The following is a 22,211-nucleotide window of genomic DNA, read 5'->3' as shown; positions in this document are numbered from 1 at the left end:
TCATGATAGCTTGGCTTCTTGTATGAATATGTTCTGAAATGTCAAACTTTAGATATTCACTTGGCTGGACACCTCCATTACACAATTAAATTTCATCTCATCATCCCTGTGCTCAAGAACTAAATCTGGAATTCTCTAAAAATGATACAGTTCTATGGATACAATTCATGTTCAGGGCCATCACTACATTGCTAAAAAAGGCTGCCCCTGATGCAGCATATCTGCTAACATACTAAAACAGCATGCAAAATGCTTCCATCATTTTCTGAGGTTTCTAATCTTCAATATCAAATTAGAAAGATTCTGATTGGCTATTCCAACAAAACAGATGATACCGTGATTCTGATTGGCTCTCCAAATAAAACAGATGGTCACCCAGATAGTCCATTAATAGGATGATTCTGATTGGCTGTCTAAATAAAGACCAGATGATCACCAGATTCTTCAATGATAGGATGATTCTGATTGGCTGTCCAAATAAAACCAATGGCTAGCAACCAATCAGAAATTGTGTTCCACCATGAATTAGCTAATATTATGGGTGCAAATATCAGTAAAATGCACACTTAAAGTGGCCATATGGATGAGGATTGGATATTTATTTTGGATTTTTAATTTATAAAACAATTTTATCATGGCTTCCTACTTGAAAAATCAACGTGAAACAACATATATGCTAAGTCCTTGATTGTAACTCAATACATTACATAAGCATAATGAATGTTTAAATTTTTTTTTTATTGTACGTACAATAACAAACTTTTTATACATTTTTGTAGCTTTTTTTTAAACAATGTAATGAGTTACAATCACAGACCTAGTCAATTTTGTTTCACATTGATTTTTCAAGTAGGAAGCCATGATAAAATTGTTTTATAAATTAAAAAATCCAAAATATACACCCAATCCTCATCCATATAACCACTTCAAAGATAACACACTTGAAAGATCTCCCTAACCCATCTTGTTTCTTCCAATGTTAATCTTCTTTCCCTTCTTATTTGAAAAAGTTGAGACCACAAACCGTCATAAACTTCTCTATAAATATTTCAGAGTCTAAGACGGCAATATGTGCAGCTCGACCAATCAATGAGTTTGCTGTGTTTTGTAACGCATGTACGACGTCGTAGCGTACAAAGTTGATGTTTTCGTCCTTGATGACTGGTTTCAAGATATTGTTAATCATCTCACCATAGATTGCACCTGTAGATATAAGTACATACACACGTTACACTATTTGACTGTACATCTATTCTGTAGCTGTATTCTTGGTAAGTAAAAAATGGATCAGCACCCTCAACGGCAACACAATTTCAACCTGTTGCTATACTGCTTCTGGATAATATCGACCACTGATTAACACGTACAATGTCTAATTATTGGTATTTTGACAATTTTCTGTGAACATATTGTGGCTGTCTTTGAAAAATGATTCCACAGTTACAACTAGTACAGTTTAACACAGTGACAGATTCAAAACCAAACTTTTGCTCAAGATTTAAACTTACTAATACACCAGCTACAGATAATATTGACCACTAATTAACTGATGCAATGTCATTTTATAAATACTGACAATTTTTTAGTGAATATATCTTTGGTTATTTGTTGCAAAAAAATAAAATATATCCCAGTTGCAGCTAGTGCAGGTTTTACATTTTAACATTTTACGTTTAAATTCTGAATTGCATAGCATGGAAAGACATGAATTACACACTTACCATATATGGAGGAATCCTTCATTGCATTTTTACACATTTCAATCCTAGCTGAGTGATAGGGTACGTATCTGTCTTGTAGAGAGCCTATCAACACAACATTCTTAAACAGTTCAAGACCTAGACAGCGAAAAAATACAAAAATAATCAGTGAAATAATATTACTGTTAATTTTCCCTACTCTGTGCTCAAAGCGCTTTACAATTATTACCCCTGCCTTGTCACATATCTATAATGGCCCTTTATACTTCCTCAATTCCCTGGGGAGCATACAAGCCATTGCAGCCTCTATAAGCACATAGGATTAAAGCATTCACATTGCAACCTCTATCCTACCAGGTCCCCAATTATACAGCTGGGTTGACTGGGGCACAATAGCCATTCAAATCATACCCACAGTTGTTAGCCATTCAGAATCAGAGGGAAGCAGCAAGGCTCGAACAAATAACTTGCAGGTGCCATTTTGGCCACCCTAAACATTCAACAACCATCATGACTCCATTAATAAATATTTTTTTTGTTTTATACCCCATATCAAGTGAGAATGCTAAGAAATCTCTAATAACTAAACTATTTCCTGCAGTGAACAAAGTGAAGACATACTTTACCTGGTTTTTGGCTGAGTTTATAGACAAACGTCTCCCTGGGGTCAGAGTGGTCTTTTAATGCCAGCTGTAGTAATGAACCTGATTTCTTCCATTTCTGCATAAACCACATTCCTGCAATAGTATGCATGGATAATATTACAATCACTTTTAATCACACTGCAACAAGAAATCGTGTTGGTTTGATACATAATTTTTTTTTAGATTAAATGCGATACACAAATATGTGGGTTTGTATGTCAGTATCTGTCTCTATGTCTCTTACCTGTATTGACCAGGGCACTGTTGTACCATAGTCTGTCTGGGTCTGTATGTCAGTATATGTCTCTACATCTCTTACCTGTATTGACCAGGGCACTACTATTATACATAGTTCCTAGATGGGGTCCTGACAGAGATAGTAAGGTATGCATTTTGTCCAACCATGGTTTCATCTCTGGTCTTGTTAAAACTGAACGGATAATGATGTTCCCCAGAGAATGACCAATAAAACTGTAAATTCAAATAGAATAATAATAATAAATATAAGTTTAGTAATGAAATCCAAATTAAATTCAAAAATTCAAATGTGGCAATCACCACTTTCGCTGACTCTGGGTGGGTTTAAACCCAGTCTGTGTTGGTAAAAGGCAAATGAGCTCATCACTCAGCCACTGAGAGAGCTCAAAATTAACTTTTTTCTTTGGTAGTCCTAGTAGGCTACCAGTTTCACAAATTGGTAGCCCAAGGAGTGTGACCTGTAGTCCGATATTCCTGAACTGAAAACAGATTTCCTCTATTGGAAAAATGTGTATTATTAAAATACTTTCATGTTCATAAATCTTCCATCCTTCATCACATAATCAGTGGTAGCCTGAGTGGGCTACCAGCTGCAAATTATGGTAGCCCCATGACCAGAATTGGTAGTCTGTGGGCATGGGACTACTGTTAATTTCCAGCCCTGACTGACAACCCTGAGGTTATTAAGATATTAATTATCGTTCGGTTAATTATATAGATAACTAGATATTGTTCTCCAATATTATTCTTTGTGTTGAGAAAATTTGGAGTGAAATTAGGAGACGTTGTCACTTACCTGATTCTTGTAGGATTGAGTGAATATACATCAATGTAGTAGAGAATTTCACCGACAAGTCGATCTGTCATTACACTGAAATCAGCAAACGTATCCATCTATATAGAGAGACATGGGATATGGCAAACTTTAGGGACAGCTTGAGTGACAATAAATAAAATCATGAAACCTGAAATATCGAGTCATCAGGCATGACAAAATCTTGATAACACTGCTATATTTTATCGCCTCTCTCAACAAAACTCTTACCAACAGAGCTATATTTTATTGTCTGGCTCAACAAGTATCTCTGTCTGTATAGTAAGATTACATGCAATCCATAGGCCATTGCAGACGGCAAACAGGAAATTGAGAATACAGCGCCCTCGCTCAAAATGGGGTTATCATCACCTCATTGTCGTTCTTTAATGAGCTTTGTCCCTTGGTATTCTGTTGAAGTGTAAATCAGGGATGTTTTTTGCAGCCTCTGTAAGTGCATTGAAATGTATTAAAGCATACACAGGACAACCTCTATCCTACCAGGTACCCAATTATACAGCTGGGTTGACTGCGACACAATCATGGTTCAAATTTTGCAAAAAAAAGGACTGTAGGTATTCAGCAATGGTAAGGCTTGAACCAACAATTTGCCGATTCAAAGTGGCCAATACCACCAACAAGGGTGACATCTCACATATATCTTTGAAGTATCTTTAAAACCAGGTCTAAATTACGGGTGACATCTCACGGATTGATGTGTCCTATTGAAATCTGACAAACCTGATTTTTCTCCGACATAAGGAACTCCATCTTGGCACCAGGAAGTCCAAGTTCAATATATGTCCTGACAAGCCTAAGGTCAGCCATGTTGCCGTCAAGTCCATGTACACAGATAATGAGATGTGTATCATCACTGTCATCGTTGTCAAGGTCATTAACACTGACGCTAAAGTACGGTATTATGGACGCCTTCAATGGTAAATCACTCATCAAATCTCCAGAGAATTTAAGCCGTTTCTTCAAGTCTTCTTTTGCTAAATCAAATCTGAGATGAACAGAAAAATTGATAAACTATAAATAAAAAAAAAATGATTTTTTGAACCTTCGTATTCAAATACTAAAATTTAGTTTTTTATCATACTTTGCATCTGTGTAACTGACCAAGTATGGAAAAGAATACCTCTAGAAGGGCTGAGGACTTTTTCTAGCAAACCCAGGCATGTCTTTACAATGAATACCGGTATGCTCAAAAATGGCAAAACTACCAAGACATGTGATATTTATTTGGCTATCTGATTTGTCAACAATAAGTCATATGATATGACTGTGTTGTGATTTGCATAATTAACACTGTGGTGATTTGCTGACAGCTGGTCACATGATACTCATTCTGGCATGCGGTCTGTTAACAGCCAGTCATATGATGGTCATTCTATGCTGTGATTTGTCCATATGTAGTCACATGATGCTTATTAATATGTATCTTGATTTATTAAAAACAAGTCAATCATGTGATTCTCATTCTGTGCTTTGATTTGTCCAGAGCTCATCACATGATGCAGATTATGTGCAGTGATTTGTCAAGGACAACTGACTCGAGACTAATTTTGTGGTATGATTTACAATAAACAAATCATAAAGACTCAGATAACTAAAATGAAAAACTTAGAATTTTTACCTTTTCTTTGGATCTGCAATATTCTCTAATTTTTCTCTTGCATCGCTTTTCTTCTCTGCGTGATCCACTTTAGCGGTGGCTGTCGTGGTACTAACAGTAGAGTTTGGTTGTGACGTGATAGCTGGACGATTACAAATCGGTGTTTGAGTTACACTGAAGCCACTAAACGGAAGACAACTGGTAACTGTCGGCGTAACTGGACTGGCACTAGACTGTTTCCATGCAATATCATCCATAGGACTGAAATCACTATCTTCATACATACTAAGTTGTGCGTTATCGTTAAACGGTGAGCTTTCCGGAGTCTTTTCGTTCACCACGTTCGGTTTTTGTGGCATAGCGTCCACCTGCGTAGTCTCGCTTTCGATTTGCGCTGGCTCGAAAATCTCGGCCAACTTCGCAGCCTCTGCTTCAGCGACATCCGAGTTTGTAATTCTGTCTGTTTGTAGCGCAACAGGTGTGGAATTGTTTTCATTAGCAGCTTTGCCACAACTATCTTTCATTGATGCAGCCGACTTTTCATCGTTTTGAAGAGTTTGGCTTTCCGTTCCGTTCTCTTGCGCTGTAAATGTTTCAGTTTCGCTGAGTACCGTGTTTGGGGTATCACGCACTTGTATTGTTTTGTGATCCGTATTTTCATTAGCGTTTACACTCTTTGCATCGTTCCCATCAACTACACTTACATCACTTCCATCGGGCACACTTCGACTCCTATCCTCATTTTTACACTCTACCTCTCCATTTGCAGCGTCGTTATGTGTATTTTGTCCAACTTCTGTAACATCTTCAATGTGTCCATTTATTCCATCAGTCCTCACAACACTTGCATCGCTATCTGACAATTCAGATCGTCCGACATCCGATACTTTGGCACCGTTCACACTTGTTTCATTCGTTTCAAGTGTTGTAGTCCTTTCACCAGAATCATTTGGCACCGAGGCATTAGTGGCATCATTGGTTGTCGTGGTAACTGTCTCCAATGAGACTGTGACATCCTCCGACTTCACTGCATCATCCTTGAGACAATTTGAGATTGATGAATCATTTGAAAGACTTTTCTTAGCACCCCCTTTTAACTGATTTGAATCCTCTCCTCCAAGTGTTGAACCCTCAGAACTATTTACAGTAGGAACGTTATCTGTTTTAATTGCAATCACTCCATCAAAGCTGCTCTTTCTCGCTTTCCCAGCCTCTTCTTGCATTTTCAGTTTCTCATTTTGTGACCTCAGGATCCCAATATCGACCGAATGTTGTCGTATATGCGATAACTGTGGTGCTCTAGTAGGCCCTTTAGAGGGCGCTGCATTTGTATTTTTCGACGTCTGATCTACTCCTGTAACATTTCCTGCAGCTTGCTCCATATCAGAGTGAAGTATGTTAGATATCGCGCCATCTATATCATCATGTTGACCTTTGACCTCAAGTAGTGATGACCTCTGACCCCTGACATTCAAATCAGATATCAGCAGTGTTGGCAATGAAACTGATCCTGCTGACGTTCTCATGAAGGCTAGCCTAGCCTCTTCTCGTTCAAGCTCCGTTTCAGCATCCGACATATTACGCCCGTCAAACCCATACTGTCGGTATCCGAGTAACACGACCTGATCCATATCCGACCGTGAACTTGATGGTCTACGGAATGATTCTGGTTTGATGTTTTTGATGAAGCTCTTGGTACCAAATTTTGGTCTGGATTTAGTCTCTGACAGTGTTTTCTGTAATTTTGACGGATCCGCTGTAGACTCAGGAAGTTTGGGTTTAGGTTTGCTGTCAGATATTTCGGGTCCTTTGTTTTTACTCTGTGCTTTGACTTCCCTCACTGTGGCTGCTATCTGATCCAAATCAACTGGTGCAACTAAAAATCAATTAGAACAAAATATTTGTTTTCTTAACTCTTGTCGGAATGGGGAACAGCACTCCAGAAAACAACAAAATTTTCCTGACTAATGTGTTCTGGGGAGTCTTTTCAAGATTTTACATCACCTACAATTACTTGTGATTTCAGCGACACATCAGGTTGATCTTGCGCCATTATGCATTATTGGGTATCTTTGCTGTGGGCCATTGCATGACTCAGCAGAAATTATATTGTTTAATATGTTTGAACAATCAATATTCAATCAAGTAATATTCATGAAAGTTATTCTTTTACACTGAAAGGAATAAACAATTAGGAGTCATGAATATTCATTTTTCAATGGTGAATATGTATGTCCTTACATACATACATACATACATACATACATACATACATCATGCATACATACATACATACATACATACATACATACATACATACATACACACACACACACACACACACGCATACATACATACATACATACATACATACATACATACATACATACACACATACACACACACATACATGTACATACATACATACATACATATATACATACATACATACATAAGTATGTACATATATACAGAAAGAAAAACATGCCTATAGTATCATCTCCACTCAACAGAATCTATTTACCTTGGTTATAACTAACAGACTTGAGATATCTTTCTTCAAATATAACTGGTAATGAATTACAATCACCATCAACTTCAGTACACTCTACTTGCATAGGAGGTAGTAAGTGGAAATAAGGACTAGATTTGACAGCCTGGGAGACATACGAATGTCCCTGTGCACTGTAAATACAAACAGTCAATAATGTATCATTTATAATTGTCATCCTGAAGGGGGAAACGTCACTGCAGAAAAAAACAGTCATTTGCATTTTAACTTTGGGTTCTGCATGATTTGATATGATGCACATTGTGTGTTATTGCCGAGAAACATCCAATTGGAAAATCATACTTGCATGAATGTTATGAGTGAAGTGTAGAACATCTTACAACAGAATCTCTGGCCAATGAACACACTGCATGAAAAGATGCAGAATTCTTTGACCAATGAACACACTGCATGAAAAGATGCAGAATTCTTTGACCAATGACCACACTGCATGAAAAGATGCAGAATTCTTTGACCAATGACCACACTGCATGAAAAGATGCAGAATTCTTTGACCAATGACCACACTGCATGAAAAGATGCAGAATTCTTTGACCAATGAAAACACTGCATGAAAAGATGCAGAATTCTTTGACCAATGAACACACTGCATGAAAAGATGCAGAATTCTTTGACCAATGACCACACTGCATGAAAAGATGCAGAATTCTTTGACCAATGACCACACTGCATGAAATCATACAGCATTCTTAGACCAATGAACACACTGCATGAAATCATACAGAATTCTTTGACCAATGAACACACTGCAGAATTCTTTGACCAATGAACAGACATGTACTGCATGAAATGACGCAAAATTCTTAGACCAATGAATACACTGCATGAAGTCTTTGAGAAATTGTTGAAATCTGCAATTAAGTTAGTTACCATGATTAAACATTGTAAATGTTAGTAATTAATTGTATGAGAGTTGCTGGAAATGTAACCAAGTTTTTATGCTGAAATGAACATTGAATCATTTACATGATCGTAACCTGAAATGAACCATTATGTAACACCCTGTATGTAATGTACACCATGAAATCATGATAGCCTTATTATCTAAAATGGACATTTACTGTCCTAGCATGATGGCACACATGACATTCCAACAACTAGAATGACAATTTGCTGTCAATGACGACACTGTCTTGCAGAACAATACAAATTTTGCGTGACAATCTACTGTCCTGCATGACAACAGACAAAACACACACATCTTGCATGACAGTCTACTGTCCTGCAAAACAACACATGTTTTGCATGACAATTTATCAACTAGCATAACAGTTTACTACTTTGGATGACACATTTGTAATACATATCTTGCATGATAGTAATCTGTCGTGCATGACAGCACACGTCTTGCATGACAGCTAGTTTGCTGTGTTTGATGAGTTTATATAATTAAATACTTTTGTTTGCTGTCCTTGAATTTCCCCAAAACCTACCAAACAGACATGGAAAACAACAAACACAGAAAAAAACAACACTGTGACAATGCTAATATGTCATGTAAAATTGATTTTCTCTGTTGATTTATATTCTGTTTGTACCTAAATCTACTAGACTGGTGAAACATAAATGTCAAAGTCCAAAGTTTTGATTATCTTAAACAACTATTTAGATATATGTGTAGTTATTCTGAAGATATTGGAATGGTCTTTCCATTTTACAATTGTATGAAATACGGCCTTGCATGGAAATTTTGAGCAAAATGAAATATGTTTCTCTTTTCTAAATCTGCCGACAAAACCTACCCTCATGTGGACAGCAAACAGAGAATTAAATTGATGGTTCCTTATGTTTTCTAGACTCTTGTACAATAATACAATCTTATGAGATATTCCACACTGTCAAGTATGATACCTATATAGTCTTGCATGACACTGCATTTACTGGCATTACATTTGATCATTTTGATCAGTTTTCAAACTTAGATGATATTCAAAATCTTGCATGATAGTACTTTTAATGTCTCGCGTGACAATCAAACTTTTGCATGACAGTAATCCGTCCTCCATAACAGCTTTCATCTTGCATGACACAGCATTAGCTAGCATAACAGTTTATATTACTGTCTTGCAGGAAAATTAAAACCTTGCATGACAGTCAATTCTCTTGTATGACAGTTTACTATTATAACACCCTACTGCCCAAATTGACAGTTCATTAATTTGAATGACACTTTATTTTCTTGCATGACAGCTTTACATCTTGAATGACAAGTTCGTGAGACATGAAATGGGCAGTTTATCATTCGGCATGACAGTTTGTGTTCTGGCCAACCTGGCATGACACTTTATAATGTTGCATGACAGCTTAAAATACCGACATGACTTTAAAAACAAAACACACATTAGTTACCTGGACTGGGCTGCTTCAGATTTCTGACTTGTGCTAAAAACAACATCATGTGAAAACCTTAATACATGTTGCAAACGAAGTTGGTGTGTGCTTAGATATATAGCAGGTTTCACGGTCAAGTGTATTTTGCTGCAAGTTTCTCAGTGTGTAATAGAAACAGGGTTGGTATGGCATATCACTTATGGGACACATATTTTCAACACAATGATGAACACATCTCAACTCCAAACTAACAATAACAAAGGTACCACACGTGCATGCATAATTAACCTGGTGCAATACCATATACATTGGCAACTGGCTATCATTTTTTTTAAAACACAATTTTATATAGCTTTCAGTGATTGGCTAAGATTGTGTCATGTGGTATGGACTATTGACCCATAGTGACCTCAATTTGCATATAGTGAGCACTAGTTGCACTCTATTCTCCCTTGGGCAATATTCATTTATTGGGAATTTGCTTTGACTATAAAAAGAATATGTGCCTGCCCATGTGATGTATTATATTAAGACACATATTGCCTGGCCTTATTTGGGCACTAGTTGTCGTCATATTAATACCATGTGTTGTTATGTTACAACCTTTTCCCTTAGCTTTCAGCTTTGGGAAATAGATGCTATATAACAGCCCTTGGGGCTATAGACATACTAAAAATACTTGTGGTAGTGCCCTCAGAGCCAATAAATGTCTACTAGTCCAGTAGAAAGAGGCTTTTGCTGATTGTACATTGACTTGATGATTTTAATGTCTTCAATCATTTACTTTTCAACTGATAATCAGCATGGTAACTACATCCACACTATAGTTGACATCTCTGTAATTGTTTATTTTGCAGTTGACACATCTTATTGTGCATGTGTAAGAAATATTTTGTCCCCTCAGTGAAAAGCCACACCAACCCTGTATTTGCCTTAAAACTGGTACATAATGCTCAATTCTAAATTACAGAAATTTTCAAGTTAGACTTTAGAATACAGTCATGCATGGTGTTCTGATAGTCTTTGCTATGTGTGTATAGCAGAGATCATTGTAACATCACCATCACCACCTCTACATTCTACAGGCCACTTCATTGTCTTCTATATATATATATATATATATATAGTATTTATTTACCCAAAAGCACAAATGAACATTACAGATACACAGATATCAAAGCAGCAAAGATACTGCAGCAAAATGTGTTGAACAATATTGCCTACAAGTTTAAAATTCACTACTGCCGAGTCTAAATAATTGAAAAAAAAAATACTGCCTTATTACGTCTACTTAAAGCTATACTAGCTGCAAATGGAACATTTCTTGAAACTTTTGTTAGATATACTGATTTAATCATAATATTGTACACCCTGAACAATATTCAATCAATGTGTGGGTAAATATATTTGTGTAGCTGGACACATGATATTGTACAATAAATTCAATCAAATTGATTTTTTAGGTCCATACCCAAAATTCAGTACCCCAAATGCAATCCCAATTTCAACTTGTTGCTATACTACTTATGGCTACAATTAACTCCTAATTAACAAGTACAATGTCTAATTATTCGTATTTTAACAATTTTCAGTGAATATATTGTTGGTTGTCTGATTGAAAAAAAATATTCCAGTTACAACTAGTGTAGCTTTAATTCAGAGCAAAATATACACAGAGTCCAAAAGCAAGCATAACGGCATCCCATAATATGCACTTATAGTAGCTAGCACTATTTTTTGATAAAGGATATACAACCTGTCTCAATGAACTGTTACAACTGTCTATAAACTATTATAGTAATTGCAAACTCTGATGCAATGAATATCAATCAGTGTGTACCTGCAAGTCACCGTTATGACGAGTTTTGGCGCTGTCAGTTCAGTTCAGAGTTCAGAGTTCAGAGTTCAGAGTGAGGATTTTCAAATCAATGTAGCTACAAAGTCGCAACATTGGCGGTGAAGACTAACAAATAAAGTTTTGATATTCAGTCAAGTTTTATGGCCTAACCATTCAAATATTCTGTGATGCAATCATGAACTTCAAGTTTAACAGTTCTGAGTGAGATTGGTTGTAAGCATGTTTTAAATGCTGTGGTCGGTCTACGTCTATAAGCCTACAAAGTGAAATTTGGAACAGGTGTGGCACAGAGCATGTGCGGTGACATGGACTATACCATTATGTTAGAGGGGGTGGCTGACTCCATATGGAGGGATAGCCTGGCAACAAATGCCATTGTACCCCTCAATTTAGTGTCTGGACACCACTATAGCATAATGGTATGGTCCAGGTCATAACCTCCATTACCAATGCTACACATGATCCTGGAACGGAAATTAATATTTACACTTTTGGCCCCAAAAAGCAACAAAGGTTATTATGATTCAACTTTCTGGTGCATTCACATGGGAAACAGTTAGTAGGGGAATCCATAGCACACCTTCAATATAATAGAAACATTACGGAAAGTTGCATATTTTACTTTTACTTTTTTTGATGCAAAAATTTGCACCAAACTGCCAGAGCAACACACTGCAACGACGTCTGCAAAAAAAAAATCATCTCATTATATATGCAAACGGCTTTCTTGCAATCTTCCCTCTTATAGGCTGAATTATTCATGCAATTCATAGTTTACACTCTTCTGTCCAATCACATGTTAGTTTACAAAATTACAAGTATTGACAGCGTCAGATGTCAACAACAAATGAAAGGAGGTACACTTACTTTAATTCATGAAATGCCATGGCCATTTCTCGAGGATTATCTACGGTGAAGAAACCTTCAGAGAATCTCTGCACCTACACAAGGTAAAAGAATATCATGATAGTTCCTCAAAAAAATGAAACAGCGCCCTCTATGTCAAGCACTGGTTAAACAAGTAGAAATGGGGTGAGTTGAGGAGCAGAGCTCTAAGCGGGTATTTTACATACTACATAATGTGTACAGCCCATTTCAGATTCCTGTTCACTATGAGACTACTTGATATACATGTACAACCATGCAGAAACCAATACGAAACTGCACATGCCAGAAGCAAGATTGAATGAATACAGTTTCTTGCTACATTTTGTCTAAGTGAAATGAACTAATGTGCCTGTGTGTATTTATACATGAAATGATCCTCATGAAGAGGCAGCCTGATAAACAGCGCCCTCTAGAGCTGAAGTGCTGCATAAGCAACAGGTACACATGTAAATTTACAGAGGGGTCAGTGGTAGGAGGATGAGGAGGAGATATTAGAGGTACAGGAGGTGAAGGAGAATTAAGAAGGACTTACCCTTGTCCGATGATGTTCTTCCATCAGATTGAGAATAACATAATGATTTTCTCCTAAGAGATCAAGATATTGTTTCCATTGTATACACATCTCAGCTGATAACTTAGCCAAATCTCTATTTACAGTTTCTACTACGTCATCTAGTGAGGTCAGATTCTGTAAATAACAACACACATACGTAAATAACAACAATAATAGTTTACAGAATTTAATACAGATTCTGTACATAACGATGATTCTATAAATACTGTAACAAAAGCAAATCTCAATATCTTTCCCACTCTTTCAGATGTATGAGGCTCTGAATAAAGGTTTAATCCTCCAACAGGAGCTAGTTTTCAACTATTTTTTTTTGGAGGGCCAAGGCATCCTCCTATTTACAAGTTTTTATAAATGAGGCATTTGTGTGTGTGTGTGTGTGTGTGTGATAGAGTGTGTTTGTACGTACGTACGTACGTACGTACGTACGTACGTACGTGTGTGTGTGTATGTGTGTGTGGGAGTGTGTGTGTGTTTGTACATACGTGTGTGTGTATGTGTTTGTGAGAGTGTGTATGTATGTGTATGAGTGTTAGTGTGTGTGTGAGAGTGTATGTGAGTGTGTGTGTGAATGTCTGTGTACCTGCGTGCATGTGTGTGTGTGAGAGAAAGAGTGAGAGAGAGAGAGAGTGTGTGTGAGTGTGTGTGTGTGTGTGTGTGTGTGTGTGTGTGTGTGTGTGTGTGTGTGTAGGGAGAATGGGGGTGGGTTGGGTGGAGGGTCATGATGCTAGATATGAGGGGGAGGGTGGTTGGTTGAGGTGTTAGAGGTATAACTTACCTGGACATAATCACACATTTTGTCAAGCTTTGCATTATAATCAACTTTATCTGTGTGAGAAAAAGAGAGCAACAATTAATTAAGCTGCAACCAGAATCAGCTGATTTGTGGTTTAGGAAACAATCACTGTCAATAGGAACCTTATCTTGAAAACATTCCAACTGTGGCTAGAACCCCCCCCCCCCCCCCCCCATAAATCCTTCATAATAATTTCCACTGAAATCTAATAAATTTGTCCTTGTATCATCCACAACCTTTCTATAAAGTTTAAAATAATATGGCCTATAGGTGATCATGCTGTGTTGTGTGAGGGCGCTGTTCAATTGGCATGACATGTGTACTAGAAATTGATAATAAAACAGTGTAGTACATATGTGCCAAGTTTCACAACTCTACCCCCAAAGTGTACAATCATGCTCTTTTTTGGCGTTTATCCACCTAACTATAAATCCATCCATATCTTTTGAGATTTCATGCTGACAAACAAACAAACAAACAAACATACAAACAGACGGACAACCAAACAGACAAACAGGTGAAAACATAATCTCCGCTCTACCTCAAGATGGTAACAAAACCAGCGAAACTTACCTAACGGCTTTCTCATAGAACGAGGCAGGCATGTCAACATATCTTCATAGCTTTTACAAAGTCCTTCATGTGCGGCCAGTAGAATAGCTGAGATGTATCTATGCATCTGAGTAGCCTGGATAATCTTCTCTACTGGCACTGCATATCTTGAACTCTGAATAATCAAAATAATGCGAAATGATAGTTTACTTTGGTATAAAGCATAGATGCTAAAAAACAGGACAAAAATGTTTTTTTTTCCTGCAGGAGGCAAAAGTTTAGGGCAATTAGTAGCACAATTATGATTTGGTAAAGGACATGATAGTGATGTGAGCGAGCATAGAACATCTCCCCATGCCCTGGGGTTACTCTCCCTATTTCACTATACTTACACCGTATGAGCTGCCATTTAGGATACGTTTTCTAGCTCTTTGGTCTAAAATGGGATGTTTTTGTTTTTTTTCGAGCTGACGAGTCTAAAATCATTTTTATTTTACTTGATTTAAAATGTGGTCCATTATCCTTTACCAGACCTACACTGAACAATGAATAATGAATAAGTTGCAATTATTATTTTGTGACAACCACTTCTGTTGTGATGGAAACATGCGTTTACTTTGCGGAAGTTGTCAAAAAATGTCTATATACCGGTATTCTGGAACGGAATTCCCCAAAATAGAGCAATCTCTAGTTTCATCAGTACAACACACTTTCCCCCTCAAATTTAGTCCATCTAATAATAATCCTGTTTTTCCTGTAATCTTCAGTTTATTTCAAGTCAAGAGGCTTTTAAGAATATTGGAATTTCTAAGAATACTGATTTGTAGGATGAAATCAATGACATAGCAATCAATTCATATCATTTCAGACACTCAAACTATGCGTAAAGTACCATGCCTTGCAAATCAAATTTAAATTGATTTTGTTGAAACATGACCGACTTTCACAATTCTCATGATAAAAATCTTCACTAAAAACTGAAATAATTACAAAAGCAACAACGTTTTCATAATTTGAGATAAAATTCCCGAAGAGACTTATTATTTTTTTTTTGTTCTATACATAAATTAAATAATATATTTATGTTCTAAATTTTTTTTTTTTTTTAACTGAACTGATGATGTTTTGTCAACAGGGCAAAAATTAGTCAGAACATTTTGGAAACCCTTGGAGTTGAGTTTTGTTGAGACCATCCACTTTTTAAGTAATTTGATAAAGCTTAATAATTGAAATAACATGATGCAATTAATAATGTCTATTGCGAAAGTCTAAGAATCCATGTTGGCCTCAGGATATTACTGTAATTTCTTACAAACCAAATCCTTTGCATGCAGTATCTAATTTGCCATTAGGCCTAAAAAAATTGTGTAGTTTTGATTACATTAAATTTTAGAATAGGTGGGGTAGGTAGATTTTTTATTTTATTTTTAATTTTTTTTTTTCATATGTGAGTGTCTAGTTCAGGTAATTATGTTTTCCGTCGTTTTCCATATTGTCTCTGTGTTATTGGTTTCTCGTCTCATTAGACGTACAGCCATTACAGATTGGAAGAACACTTTTATATTGTCTTTTTAAGTTGATGTCAGTTTCCACATCCACTATTTCTTGCCAGACTTCACAATTTTAGCAATTTTCTTATTTTTTTTTCTTGAATATGTAAAAAGAAGTTTAGGGCTGGCATGAAAAACTAGGTGGGGTCGGGTAATCGGAACCACACAATTTTTTTTTCTGTTAGGCCGAAGTACCTACATGTACATTCAAACTACTCTACCAGTGTCTAGCAGTAGGTTGGTCATTATCAATTTGATTATTACATAAAATCTAGGAGTGCCTTCCCGACACTCACATCCCGGAACAAGAACATCGAAAACAACTGATGATATACGAAGGAAATATAGAACACTCGAGCCATTTTGTTACATCTGATTTTTATACGATTGTTCAGTTATGCACAAGATGCAGAGGAGGAATTCTCTGTGTCCAGTAACAAAGAGAGTGAATGTGTCTTTTTTTGGCAAACAATATCGGTTGATGAACCTTGGTAGAAGGTCAAATGGTGCTTCATTTGCATACATGGTGCTTCATTTGCATATATATTGGTATTTCCTTCCTATGTTTTTTTTAGAGGCCTCATTAGCATACCGTATCTTTTGTTTATAACTGACCATCTGCTATCAAAGGTACCACTGTACATGTTTGTTGTCTACCAGGCCAGCTAATCTTTTGTTATTGAAAAGATGTGCATCATAAAAATGAAAAATACAATTTATAATGGGCTGAAAACATCCTCTCACTGAATTTATGCTGGTACCAGTTAATTTTTACTTCACCTTAAAAGCTAGTGAATCAGTTGGGTTGGGATGAGGACAGAAATAAGAATAAATCTCTTAGTATTACAGTAACTTTAACTTTTCATCATTAAAAAAACCCAAAAAACTTTTCATCATATACAGTACATGTACATGTAGTTACTGACATGTAACAAAGGATATTGTTCAAATATTTGTTTGCACAATGTATGTAACATCAAATGCAAACAAATTTTGTCTCTTTATACAGCAAAATTCAAACAAACAAACAAACAAATAAACAAACAAACAAACAAACAAACAAAACAGTATTCTTCACTTGCCAGTCACTATATTCAGACTGCACCTCTGAGTTTCACTCTGAAGTGACATAAAGTAGTAAAGCTAATAAGCTTGATTTGAGACTCTATTCACACTGAATTTTTGTACCTGACAAAGATCACATACCAAAGTCATCCAATATTAGCATAGGCTTCATTTGTTCCAATCATTTAGCAGCAACCTGAACTTTAACCCTGGAACCCTCCTTATCAAAGAAACTAAATACACTTACGTAATCAAATTGAATTTTGTGTCAGACACAAAAATTAAGTTGACTCTAAACCCCCCCCCCCCCCCCCCCCCTCCATTGTACCTGACCTAAACTTAACCCTACTCAGAGTCAACATTAACTGTTCATATTTGCTTATATTTTATGTTAGGTAAGATTAGAGTCGAATCAACTGGCTAAGTGAGAATCCTCTATCTAATAGCATTCTACTTTATTGCTAGAGGTTCAAAATAGAACAAGAAATGTTGACTTATTCTTGAGCACACCTATACAGTAAATTAGTAATGTAGGTGTAGGGTGTGAAGTGGATATAATGGAATTGATCAAGAAATAAAATAATTGCTTTTTTTCTGATGCACTCAGAACGTACTTGTAATAATATTTTACCTTGTGTTACCCTCTAGAGGGTCAAACTAGATCAAGACAACGACTTCCATACATGTACGTTATAATACAAAGGTATTTTTTTATAACATTGAGCTTTCAGTCTAAGTTGATGATCCTTATCAGAATGACAAATTCCATACTTATAGCTGACTGTACATGGTCTAGGCCCTATACGGTATCATTACGATTTACATATCCACTCACGTATAGTCAAAGTCATTACTCTAGAAGTCCTGAGATGTAGGAGATGAAATTTAAAATTCATCCACAGCCACCCACACAGTCATTGACATCATGTCTTTGTTAATCAATCACAAAATTCTAACCAATAACACAGTCAGTCATAAAGTTAGTGTTTATTGGGGTAGTAATATGTAATGTCTAAATATGGTATATTTGTCAGCTCAGGATGCTACTTATAGACTGGTTTCATCATTAATAACAGTTGGGGTTCACTGATTGGATGAACAACTTTCTGTGCTCATTGAGGGACTTTGACTAGACGTGGTTTAGAGACCACATTGGCATCCAGACTAGCTTGTGCGATATAACCTGTAGAAATCATTAAATCTACCATGCTTGTGAACATTTTCAGTTAGATCAAGAAGATCGACATATTCTCGTGTGCATTAATATACATGTATCATTGTCAAATTTGTCATGTGTGTAGCAGAAGTCACAACGTCGACAAAAAAATTGAATGATTGTTATTTTATGATGTATGTACATGTAGGAGGTAAAATTCTATTTTAGGAGATAAGAGTTTATAACTTAATGAAATTCTATACACCAGGAACAATATTAGTCGTCATACAATTCATTCTCCTCCCTAGCCACTTTCAGTTCGTTTTCATTTCATTATTAAATGATGCATACGTTGCCTTGACAACACCCTAGGCGTCAACAGTAATCCATGTAATATCATCGGCTTTAATATCTTATGAAACCTTGGAAGACTTGTTTCCATAGCAACACGTGTCAGGAACAAAAAAAATTCCAAAGGTCATTTCTTTTGGAAAGGTTTTACCTAGTGTGTGAGGTTTAATAAATTAATATGCGTATTTAGGTCCTGATAAATGATCCATACTTTACAGTTACAATGTTGAGACAAGGTTAAAATATGCTCAATACTGAAAGATTACATTTCGAAAACTTAGAAGTAGAAACTTCCCTCGGGGACTAATATCCATGAAGATATATTTAAGTTCTTATGTAATTCCAAACACTGACATACTTGTGTACGGAAACATGTCCCCTAGCTGGTTCATTTTAAATACTAATTAAAATGACATTCACCAGGATGGTTTTAAGGAAATCAATTATCTTCATTTTCTATGTCTTAATGGCCAACAATAAGATCTCAGATGAACGAAACCATGGAAACCAGACAGACACAGACTCATTCAAGCATCTCTCTTCCTATCTTATCTGACAGTATTAAAGTTTTTTCTGAGGCAAGAATTTAGGTAAATGCCATAATTTCTCTGATAAAATAAATGATCAACGCTACTCATATTTCTTTTGCAGGGTAGATTCATTTGTGACCGACTGCCTCACGATGATATTGTATATAGCGCCCTCTGCGTGGAGAATGCGCATAGAACATGCATGCGTAGTCATTGCGTCGCAACGCATCCTTGGGTAAAACCACCAAAAACACATCGCATAGTATATAGGAAGCACATGCGTAGTCATTGCGCCGCAACGCATCCCTGGGTAAAACCACCAAAAAAAAAATCGCATAGTATATAGGATGTGCATGCGTACTAGTCATTGAGCCGTTACGCGAGCTATTAAATATCCACAGCTCTGTAGATGGTGGTAATTGAGGCTTGGTTTACTATTAAGATAGACACAAACTAAACCTATTGTTGTTGGATGTAGTCATTTATACCGGTACAAGTGGGTGATAACGTCTCTTTTGCTGTGTCAATGTAATCACCCCGTAATTAGAGTGGCCATATCGATGAGGATAGGGTATTTATTTTGGATTTTTGTTTCATAAAACAATTTTATCGTAGCTTCCTACTTGAAAAATCAATGTGAAACAACATTGACCAAGTCTGTGTTTGTAACTTAATGTACGTTGTAGAAAGCTAAAAAGTGTACGTACAATAACAAACATTTTACACATTTTATTAATCTTTTGCAATTTCTTGAGATACATACAATGGCTTGGCATATGTTCTTAAAATTGTTTAAAGTAGGAAGCCATGATAATTTTTTTTTATAAATCAAAAATCCCAAATAAATACCCTATCCTCATCTATATGGCTACATTAAGATAGTGTAAACTTTGGAAGTCCCAAAACAGTACACTGCAAGTTTATCATGGAACTCTATCAATAAAATGCTGCCTGTGTTGTCCAGAGACCATATGGAAAGCAACAGAAAACATAACTACCTGAACTAGTCTCTCACATATGAAGAAAAAAAAAATCTACCTACCCCACCTTTTCTAAAATTGAGCGTAATCGGAACCACACAATTTCTTAGGCCTAATATTATTAGAATCTTTATGACTAGACTCACTCATATGTATGGTAATTGAAAAAATACGAACAATGGAGATTTTATCCAGAAGCCAGAAATTGATACTGTAATACACCATCTAGACATCTCCCAATTTAATATATTATTACAGGAATCTCTAACATTATTCTCAGATGTGCTTGGTGATTGAAAAAAAAAAACATGAGGGACAACATTTGCGATGATAGTTTTTTCGAGAAATTGATATTGTTTGTGCCTTGCCCTCAAGGTATCTACCAAAACGTGTTATTATAAATATTGGATACACTGACGCTTTACAGGTATGTCTGATAAGGAAAAAAATGTCACTGTTTGTGATGAAGATTTTGTCAGGAAATTGATACTTTGGTTAGCCGTCAGGGTATATATACAATGTACATGTACTAATATAAGAGGTTTTACAGGAATGACAGACACGTCTCTTCACACACGTACATACAGAAATTCAAGATGGACACGTCCAGAGTGTCCTCTTATGATAGCCAAATTTTGATGTTCTGGGTCAAAATGATAAAAATTGTCATTTCTTGTAGGGTACAGCAAGCCGAGATCGGCCAATTCATGCAAGTTCACGCAAGAGATAATTTCATTCACAACCTGTAATTAATGAAGCGTTATTTCTGATACTTTGGTTTTACAAGGAACTGAACCTGGGCTGAATTCTGGCACTCTGGGATCGAGTTCATGGTGCCCCATACTACTCAGTGCAGTGTCCATATCGGCAACTAGTACAATAGAGGATGCCAGAGCTACTTATTGTGTTGCTTCAGTAGAAATATGTGCTATGGCTTGTGAGAAGGCATATATATAGTCAGGGCTCAAAATTAACAGTAGTCCCATGTCCATAGACTACCAATTCTTGTCATGATTGGGCTACCATAATTTGCAGCTTGTTGCCCTTTCAGGCTACCATTAATCATGCAATGATGGAAGATTTATGGACATAAAAGTGTCACCCATATTTTCAATAGAGGAACTCTGTTTTCAGTTCAGGAATATAGGACTACTGGTCACCATCCAATGGGCTACCACTTTCAGAAATTGGAAGCCCACTACGACTATCAAAGAAACAAGTCAATTTCGAGCTCTGATAATTACTGTTAAAGTAGTAGTATTTAGTACTAACAATCCCTGTATTTCTTAGAATGTCAGTTACAATATATTAGGTCATAATTCCACTATTTTCATAAAGCAACCAATTCTGTACACAATTACTGCTGTCTACAGATTTGAATGTTGACATAAATATCAAATATTAGTCATTATTTGTAAATGTTTGATTTAAATAATTGAAATACTTTTCGTGTCAAGATTTTCAATTCAAAATATCAATAAAATGTATTGTTGAAATGAATCCAACCTTTTAATGACAAAAAACGTGAGTCATACATTGTTTTTGGACTTTGAACTTTGTTGTGAGGTATTCTTACTTCAAATAAAATGTTGATGTACATGTACATGTTATCCTTTACATGATGTTATTCTGCCTACAGTAAATATAACATGCCAGGGGGTTTCATTAGAAATAAGTAACCAGAGAAACTATCTGCCTACGTTTGTCATTTCTTTGCCTACTCCTGCCAAAATGTCAAAAGGCAATTTTGTACTGATAGGAACTATTCGTGTACTTCTGTCGTTTCTCCACCTACTTTAAAACAGAGAGATATCCCTAAGTGCATGACTGTTTTTAAAGTATACAGTCAACAATTTTTTTTTAATTGTGAACAAAAAATCCCCCTTTTTCTTAGATTTTGGCTCTAATTAATTTTGTTGGGTGAACAGTAAGAGTGGGTAGCCGACATTTATATATCATGGGTTATGGTTATGGCAG

The 22,211-nt window shown here is 36.1% G+C and overlaps 1 protein-coding gene across 1 annotated transcript in view; it reads right to left on the bottom strand.

The window, feature by feature from the left end:
• Positions 1 to 955: 955 nt before the first annotated feature.
• The window catches only part of LOC144445626 (protein FAM135A-like), a 61,380-nt gene continuing 40,124 nt past the window's right edge, over positions 956 to 22,211 (bottom strand). The window contains exons 7-18 of the mRNA XM_078135245.1: positions 14,624 to 14,777; positions 14,033 to 14,082; positions 13,216 to 13,371; positions 12,663 to 12,736; positions 7,559 to 7,719; positions 5,056 to 6,910; positions 4,158 to 4,422; positions 3,399 to 3,496; positions 2,664 to 2,815; positions 2,327 to 2,437; positions 1,722 to 1,838; positions 956 to 1,203 (exon numbers count right to left, since the gene is read on the bottom strand). Of these exons, the coding sequence (XP_077991371.1) occupies positions 998 to 1,203; positions 1,722 to 1,838; positions 2,327 to 2,437; positions 2,664 to 2,815; positions 3,399 to 3,496; positions 4,158 to 4,422; positions 5,056 to 6,910; positions 7,559 to 7,719; positions 12,663 to 12,736; positions 13,216 to 13,371; positions 14,033 to 14,082; positions 14,624 to 14,777 (3,399 nt within the window). The 3' untranslated portion in view covers positions 956 to 997. The remainder of the gene's footprint in view (positions 1,204 to 1,721; positions 1,839 to 2,326; positions 2,438 to 2,663; positions 2,816 to 3,398; positions 3,497 to 4,157; positions 4,423 to 5,055; positions 6,911 to 7,558; positions 7,720 to 12,662; positions 12,737 to 13,215; positions 13,372 to 14,032; positions 14,083 to 14,623; positions 14,778 to 22,211) is intronic.

Source organism: Glandiceps talaboti, chromosome 14 (assembly GCF_964340395.1).
Source record: "Glandiceps talaboti chromosome 14, keGlaTala1.1, whole genome shotgun sequence".
NCBI lineage: Eukaryota > Metazoa > Hemichordata > Enteropneusta > Spengelidae > Glandiceps > Glandiceps talaboti.
Note: the sequence above shows the minus strand (reverse complement) of the source record. Positions and strands in the feature narration are given on the sequence as shown.